The sequence below is a fragment of the Saccostrea echinata genome, unplaced genomic scaffold (assembly GCF_033153115.1).
Source record: "Saccostrea echinata isolate AGI-Se365-2 ecotype Australia unplaced genomic scaffold, CSIRO_AGI_Sech_v1 ptg000001l, whole genome shotgun sequence".
Lineage (NCBI taxonomy): Eukaryota > Metazoa > Mollusca > Bivalvia > Ostreida > Ostreidae > Saccostrea > Saccostrea echinata.
Window position 1 is genome coordinate 40,994,948 of NW_026889750.1, and position 9,180 is coordinate 41,004,127.

General features: G+C 34.1%; 1 protein-coding gene across 1 annotated transcript; it reads left to right on the forward strand.

Moving 5' to 3' along the window:
* Positions 1-5,614: 5,614 nt before the first annotated feature.
* On the forward strand, positions 5,615-6,178 carry LOC133197499 (uncharacterized). Its single transcript, XM_061333577.1, has 2 exons — positions 5,615-5,687; positions 5,793-6,178. Exons 1-2 carry the CDS (start codon positions 5,615-5,617, stop codon positions 6,176-6,178), a joined length of 459 nt encoding a protein of 152 aa, XP_061189561.1.
* Positions 6,179-9,180: the final 3,002 nt, after the last annotated feature.

Below are 9,180 nucleotides of genomic sequence, written 5' to 3' on the forward strand. Positions count from 1 at the left end.
CGGTAGCCTAATGGTAGGCTGAAACTACATAAAATCTTTTTCGTGCCAGCATCTACTGCGACACGGGACCTCGGTTTATACGGTCTCATCCGAAGGACCGGTCTGCTCGTCCCACTGTGGGATTCGAACCCGCGACGTAAAGATCAACTCTCTAGAACATACTCTCTATCAATGCGCCACGTGGGCGACGTATACATGTAGTAGTGTATAGTAAATTACAGTATTTCAATTGCGAATACTGTTATTTATCGATTGAATAAACGTGATATTTGAAAGTGTTATTTTTTCACAGTGAAAATAATCAAAAGTGATAATTTTCATTTGAAAACTATTAGAAGAGCAGCAAAACTCGAGATTTTCCTTCCCTTTATTGTAGAGTATATACTCCGTTATAAAGTAAATAAGCCTTCCCGACACGGACAAATACTGCTTATTTTAACGTTTCTATAATTAATCATTAAAATCTAACAATTAACAATCTCGCAATCTCTCAGCTATGACTTCACAGCCAACGACACTATTTACCGCAAAAAAAAGACAAGAGGGAGACTAAAACGAAATGTAAGAAACAGAAAATTCAATAATTTATAGTTGGATATGGAATCTTTCCTGAGACAGAATATTTCTTTTATATATATATATATATATATATATATATATATATATATATATATATATATATATATATATATATAAAGAGAGAGAAAGAACCTCTTTACACTCAGGAAAAGGGTGTAGAAAAATGAAAATAATAATTAAAAAATTATTTCCGGTTTTTATTTCCTTGATAAGCAAATGCAAATATCGTGATGTTTGTATGTGGAAATTTATAACCTTACTTTTTTTATATATAGAATTTTAATCTGACGCAAAAAATTAAATGTTAAATATATTTATTACATTTAAATTTATTTGGATTTTTTCTTGCTGGTATTTTCCACTGCAATCATAGGACTTCTTTAACTTAATTAACAAGAAACAACTTCAGGCCTGATCGAGTACATTGCTCTTTTCTATGTTGACAAGAGTCTTTCTTTAAAAAAATTGTTTAAAAAATGATGCTAGGAGGCCCACGTTCCCCTTCCCCTTATCTGGCATTGTATTAGGAGGCAATTTAGACGATCTATATCCACAGGCCCTTAGATCGCTTAAAAAAAATTAAGGTGTTAAAAAAAAAGAAAGGTATGGAACTCCTTACATAAGATACCCACATTCGCCAATAAAATACTTTTAAATCAAATGATCTAAAACTTTACTTTCTATTTATAACTATTCACATATAAACAGTCTACGTTACTACCAAAGTTCTTAATGAAATTCCGTATACTTCCCGAGACATGCTGAAATCATATCCCAAAACAAGATGTGCTTGTGAAACACTGTGCCATCCGTCTGTAAACAATTTTTCAAAACGCTACTCCTTCTACAGTTTTGGTCTGATTTCAATATAACTTGGCACACAAGTAGACTACACTAAGATACATAATTCTGTGTATCGGTTTTTGATTTAAATGAACGGTGTTGCCATGGTTACTTAAAATAGAAATTTCTGTGAAAAACTTCAAAACGCTACTCCTCCTACAGTTTTGATCTGATTTCATTATAACTTGGCACATAAATAGACTATACTAAGATACCTAATTCTGTGTACCGGTTTTTGATTTCAATGAACGGTGTTGCCATGGTTACTAAAAAATAGAAATTTCTGTGAATACATTCAAAAGGCTACTCCTCCTACAGTTTTGATCTATTTTCAATGTAACTTGGCAAACATGTTGACTACACTAAGATACATAATTCTGTGTATCGGTTTTTGATTTCGATGAACGGTGTTGCCATGGTTACTAAAAATAGAAATTTCCTTGAAATACGTTCAAAATGCTACTCCTCCTACATTTTTAATCTCATTTCATTATAACTAAGCATACAAGTAGACTACACAAAGATACATAATTCTGTGTATCGGTATTTGATTTTGATGAACGGTGTTGCCATGTTTACTAAAAATAGAAATTTCCTTGAAATACATTCAAAATGCTACTCCTCCTACATTTTTGATCTCATTTCATTATAACTTGGCACACAAGTAGACTACACAAAGATACATAATTATATGTATCGCTTTTTGATTTTGATGAACGGTGTTGCCATGGTTACTAAAACTAGAAATTTCCTTGAAATACTTTCAAAATGACTACTCCTACAGTTTTGGTTTGATTTTAGTATAACTTGACACACAAGTAGACTACACTAAGATACATAATTCTCTATACCAGTTTTGGATTTTGATGAGCGGTTTTGCCATAGTGACTAAAAATAGAATTTTTTTTAAAAACTTTCAAAATGTACTCCTCCTACATGTTTTGTCTGATTTCAGCATAACTTGGCATACAAGTAGATTACACTAAGATACATAATTATCATTATTGCTTTTTGATTTTGTTGAATGATGTTGCCATGGTTACTTAAATCGAAATTTCTGTAAAATTATTTTAAAAGACTACTCCTCCTACAGTTTTATTCTGATTGCAATAAATCTTGCCACAAAAACAGACTAAACCATGGATCATTATTCTATTTATTGCTGTTGCAAAGTTTCAAGTCCAAGTGCTACTTTTATCTTCCTTTATAAGTACAACCAGTAGAGCTACAGTCTCATCAGAGACTTCTGGTTTAAAATCGGATTTAAGCGATCCAAAGGCCTGTCTCATATCGCGAAAAACTAGATCAGAATACTACTCATTATCTCCCGCTTAGGCTTTCAAATTTTAATAATATAAACATGTTTCAGAAGATTCTTTCACCAACATTACTTAACGAAATCAAATGTTCGAAAAGAGCTTCATATATCATAACTAGGCGCATGCTCCTGAATTAATCTAGAGGCATCACGAGAGGAGCAACAATTCCTGGAAATAAATTGTACTGCGGAATACCGTTGATCATTTCAAAATACAAAGTTAAAATGTTATTCTCAATAACTGTGTATTTATCTTATAAAGCCCCGTTCACATGCGCTGGGTGCAAATTTTGCACGCATGCAAAATCTGCACCCGGGTGTAAATATGAGCATGTGAACGCATTTGCATATATGCGAAAGTAAATATACACATGTGCAAATATACACCCGGGTGTAAATTTGCATCTACTTAGATCAGGTGCAAATTTGCATATGTGTAAATGTACTCCTAGTGTATTTTTCGACATGTGAACGCACAGCAAATTTTACAGACAATAATATGTAATAGCAACTTGCTTTTGGACCTTTAGTGGCTGGCGAACACATTTTTCCTTAGGGAGCTAAGTAATTGTCCAGATCATAATAATTACAAAGCATTTCGAATGCGTATCTTCGATTCCCATTCGAAAGTCCTCAATCCATTGAGAGTCGTCAAACCTTTGAAACACAATTTTCTCGTACCAGTCTGTAGACCTTTCCCTAGCCCATAATTGATCCCTCACACGACCTAGCCCAGCACAAAAACCTAAAGCTACACAGTAGCGGAATATCCTCCTTCTTCTGAACCTAAAATAATTTGCCATCTTTTTTGTTAAACTTCATGAACCATTGCCATTTGATCTAATTTGTTAAGTTCCCTGTGAACCCTTAGCAAATATACTTTTACATCTGGGTGCAGAATTTGCGCATGTAAATGGGGCTTTAAAAAGATAATATACAATTATGGACTCTTTCGGTGGTGAAAATGGTTTGTTATTCACCAGAAAAATATCAATATTGACCCAGACAAATAGCAACAACAAAGATGTTTTCTTTAATGTATTATACGTACAATACATGTATATACTTATCAACTTTTAGATCTCTTGAATTCAACCCAGGCAAAAAAAGGTTTACGTTGTTATAAAGATATACGTATCTGATAAAAATCTAATGCATAAAATCATACTATGGCGAAGCCGCCAAAGGAAATAGTTTCCTGCCGAGGGGAACCATAATTTGCTATTTCGGTCATACCCATTCCATATCTGTATAAATATCCTTAAAATGTATTAATTAATCTTTAATACAATGAATTGCTAGTTACAGCGAATGCTCTACCAAACCCCTATCTTTACTCCTTACTAAAATGTAAACTACTGTATATAGGAGAAACTTCAGACACACTGTGCTACAGCATACTCTAGGGGCGTACTCGATTGGCAGTTCCTCCAGGGAGAATTAACGGAATTCCAAACGAGCGGATCGGAATCGCTGTTCTGGTACTGTCGGAACAGTTCCCGCCAGATAGGTGGTGCAGACGGAATCAAAATGGCGGAAAATCATCAAACGGTATATCGCATACACTCTTGCTCCCGTTGCAATATGACATTCCCTTCGATGGAAAAGTTCAACGGACATAAATGTGCACAAAGAGGTAAAATATTTCTCAGATAACAGATATGGAATGCATTTGATTGAAAATTAAGAATTTATAATGCAGAAAAAACATTCATTAGACTGTTCATGTAGACAAAAAACCGGATAAGCATAAATGCGCAAAATTTATTTTTGTTGACCGAAATAAGGAAAGTAAGTAAAAATTGTACCGTAATACAAGGTTAATATTAATGATACATATGTATATACTGTGGGCTAAATTCAGAAGTAGTCAATTTGGGGATTCAGTCCATTTTAACTGTTTTTCCCCACCTTCGACCAGCTGGCCAGTAAGGATTTCAACAGTTCAAGGCATCTCTGAAACTCCCAGCATGCCCCCTCCCCGTTCTGAAATTTCTGGATCCATCATTGGTAGTTGATGTATTAACAGTACAATATACACATGCACATGAATTAAATAAATTATATAAAATTATCAATATTTATGTAGTGTAATATGTTAATCTGTTGCTTGTTGCTGCAGGTGCCTTTCCTGATATGACAATTGTTGGGACAGAGTCCTCGGATGAAGTGAACAAAACGTCTCATGAAGAGGAGGACTCTTGTTCAATGTGAAGAGTGCCAATTGTTCTTTTCGGACATGGGCATTTTTACCAAGCATCCATGCTGTAGAAATGGTAAGTATGACTGAAAATGACTTTTTAATATGATTTTTTTTTATGCAAGGTTCTTGGTTAAAATTAATTGTAACTGTGATAGGCTTTCCTTTAAATGTTTTCAAGTTTTGACCATTTATATTAAAAAGTCAATGGACAGAAAGTTTTCAAAGACAATGAAAAAAAAACATAGTAAAGGCATTTTTCTGTTAGGGGGTTTATTTCCTTATCTAATTGTTAAATATCAGACTACTGATTAAAATAAAATTGAAGTCAAAAGATCCGTAATGTTTTTGACAAGGAGATATCCAAATTTACCTTTTTATACAGTTCCTTAGCATAGTCATACTTGTACCTTTAAGATCATTATGATCATTAATGTAGGACCTGTCACATCTGAAATCACTGATGTAGAGGGAGAAACCGATGACTTACAAGATATACCTGCCACTACAGAAAATGGAGAGGGGGTGGGTTTTGGTCAAAATCCCCAACACTCTTGCTACTAAATGAGTATAAGAACCATAAAAATGCCCTAGAAACTGGTAGACTGAGAAAAGTAGCTCTGTGGTCAAAAATCTCAGGGAAGCTGAGAGAACAATGTTATAGATACTCGGAGATGCAAGCGAGTGGCCGGTGGAGGACCCTTGTTCGCCTGTACAAAAAGACCAAGGACCATAATGGCAAGTCTGGTGTGTAGAGGAAATGTGGGAATTGTTAAATTTTATCATCAATTATCATCGAGAAATGCATTTTTTCATTAATAGCACAAAATAGTATGTGTATTTATTTTTCAGGAAATGACAAGAAAGACTTTCCATTCTTCTCTGAAATGGAGGATATCCTTGGCAAAGACCATGCAGTTACGCCAACATGTCTTCTGTCTAGCGCGTCTACATCAACAGGTAAACCTTCTGAGGAAATCCAACCCACTCCTAGTAAAAGAAAGCATGAATCAGATTCAGATGGAGAGAATAGTTCAGCTTCATCATCATGTACAAGTCAAAAGAAAAAGCGACGAACACAGTCATCAGAAGTTATTATTGAGTTTTTAAGCACATGTGAGCAGAAACAAGAGGAGAGATACAAGAAAGAAATGGAGCAGAGAGAAAAAATGCACACTGACAGAATGGCAATGTTTAAAGCCCTTATTGAAACAATGAAAAAGTACATAACTATATAGTTCATTTTTTCATTCTTACGTCTCCTGACCAAATTAAAAAAGTGTCACAAAAATTTTCCCTGTGCTTAAAACTAGTGCTTGTTGATGCTAGACTTTTATGTATATCTCAACATTATTTATCTCTTTAAATTGTAAATTCTTCTTTTTTCTTGTATTTACAGATGACTTGGAGGTGCCATTTGGAGAGTGTACAATTTGTTTGGAGAAACCAATGGATTGTGTTATCTTGGATTGAGGTCATCTGTACTGCTGCTCTGAATGTGCCAATCAAATAAAGGAATGTTCCATCTGTAGAGGAAAACTGTCAAAAGTTGTCAAAATTTTTAAAGCATAGATATGCACCAAGAGAAACATTTGATTTGTAAACCATTTTTTTATAATTCAAATGAAACTGTGTTCTTAAACTAAGCCATACCAAGGCATTGAAATTTTATGTTAGAATTACTAGCATATTTGAATTTTTATACACCCATCTTACTATATGATGCTGTCTACATTTTGATTTGATTTGGGATAGGCTTTAAAAGTTGATAATATGTTTGTGACATTTATTCTTTTTTTAAGATTGTGCAAGTATGATTGTACATTATTCATAGGAAACTTGCCTTCATGTGAATGCTAATGTATGACAGGTGTACTTTTGTGTACATATTGTTCCTGATTCTAGTCAAATAGACTCAAATAGGTCTGAATTCTTGTCGTTTTATTTAACTCATTAAGTGAAGATATCACATTATTTGACAAGATTGCAATTTGTATCAATCAGTGTTGCTCTTAAGGCTGGGAGCCACTCCATGGATTTTTTGTTGTTTTAGCATACTTTAACATACATATGATATTACTTAGGTACCTGTTATATTGTGAAATTTAAAAAAAGAAACGTGAATCACTGCATTTACTGAGAGAGATAATTTTTTGATATTTAAAGGTTAATTAACATAGATTTGATATATTAAGTTTCCAATGGTTTGGTACATTTTGCAATCTACTCATTTGATCTCAGAGTTGTTGTTTTTTTTAATACTTATTGAATTTTTGTTTTGAAAAATCAAACTTGAATTAATTATTGGTGATTTTTATTATTTGAAGAAATCAAACAACTTAAAATGAAAACATTGAATTTATTGTCAGAAAGATAAGTAGCAGTATTCAAGGTCATAATTTTACCGTGGTAAATTGCGAGTAATTAAAGCACGTTTTACAACCCCTTCACTTTGATTTGCATTTCTCTATACAAACAAAATCCGGTTTTAATCTAGTCAATCTACAGAAAAATAGCTCAAACGGAAACTAATTGCAACAGAAAGTTTCACTGCATTTTTAAAACTTACAAGTCCTCTAAACATTACATAAAAAGTTTAGAGCATTCATATACGGGGAAAGTGGTTTTTTAAGGTGATAAAAATGCCGTTTTTTGACACTGATTTAGATACCGGAAAAGTCTTATACATGGAATATAAATGTTCTACTAACGAAACAAATGTATATCCTTTTAAAAATATATTGAAAATGCAATGCTGTATATAAACCCTTGCAGTTAAGCATGTAATTATAAACTTTCTGATGAAACTTTTAATTTTCTACACAAAAAGTACCCTTTTTCTTGCACTACATATCATTTCGATTGATGCAGTGTTTATTATACCATAAATGTTAATGGTTCATTAACATTCTTAGAGTCACAGTTAGTCTTGCAACTGCATTTAACTGTTTTGAGGAGAACAGAAGGAGCTGCAGATTTGCCTGTTTTTATGGGAAATAGTTTTCCTGATGATGTATACCACCCCCAATCGCAAGGATTAAGACTCTCAGCAGTCATCCAGTAACGGTATTGTAAATATGCACGTTGAATGTGAAAAATGGCTGCATCTGCAGTTGGTGGCAAACTCTGGACTTGAACGGATATAGATCCCGCTGCTACTTTAGTGCCAAATTTTCTGAATCTTAGAACATCTAATCCTTCAAATGGCACACCTCCATAGAGACAGCTGATAACTTCTGAGCCTGACTTCAAAACATTTTCTTTTGAGGCAAATATATCACAAATGTGTTCAAGCTCTCTTGCATATGCTTCGTACTTTTGAGTTTTTTTAGTGCAGCTGCCTTACCAATTCCAAAAAGCTTTTAAGTTGTATCGCAACCTGTAAGGGCATGGATAGCTGGAAGGAGATGACATACTTCCTCCCCAAGAAGTGGCTTTGTTTTATGGATGTCCTAAAGTTTTGCTTTTTGTCCCCTCTTCGGTTCTGTTCCCAGAAGAATGTCATTTGAAGTCAGATCTAAATAGTAACAAAGAAGGAAAGAATATCTGTATCTTCGGCAACAACCATTACTTTCTGTTCTCTTGCAAAATTTATTGCTGTTTTCACGATTGGTAAATCTGCATCGTCTTGAGCATGTACTACTTCAAAACTTGCATTTTGGAGTTTACACCCGAGGAGATCAATAAACCGTTGTTTATTCCTGGGATTTGTTAGGAAGATGTCTTTGTTTGATCGACAGGACATGTCCTCAGTAAACAAAATTTCTGTGGCCAATATGCCTTTGCTGCGTCGAAGGTGTGTGATATACTTTGTGCTAGGAATATCAGAATAACCATCAAAGACAATAACAGCACCAGGATACCTACTGGAAACAAAATTAACATATCTGGTACAAATGTCACCGAAATTCTCGCCTTTCAGCCATGGAATCCGATGAAGAAGTGCTCCACCATCAAGTACATGTTTAATACAATTGGGAATTTCTTCAGCAGTACAATTTCCAAGACCCCAGATGTAGTCTGCAAGGCTTGACTTGTGTGCTTCTCTTAGTAAACCCATTGTATCAAATAATGCGGGTGGCATACTGCACAGCTCATATGTGAGTACCTCAGATAAATCTAAATCCATGCTATTAGCAACTGTTGCAAACCGCTGAAAAAGCAGCTGAGGTCAATTAACACTATTTCCTCCTCAATTTTCAATAGGTTTTTAGAGCTTAATGTAACTACTTGCTGCGAT

Coding starts and splice junctions, on each gene's coding strand:
- LOC133197499 (XM_061333577.1), top strand. CDS start 5,615: ATGCAAGCGAGTGGCCGGTGGAGGACCCTTGTTCGCCTGTACAAAAAG. Junction 5,688..5,792: donor GGACCATAATGGCAAGTCTG/GTGTGTAGAGGA, acceptor TTTATTTTTCAG/GAAATGACAAGAAAGACTTT.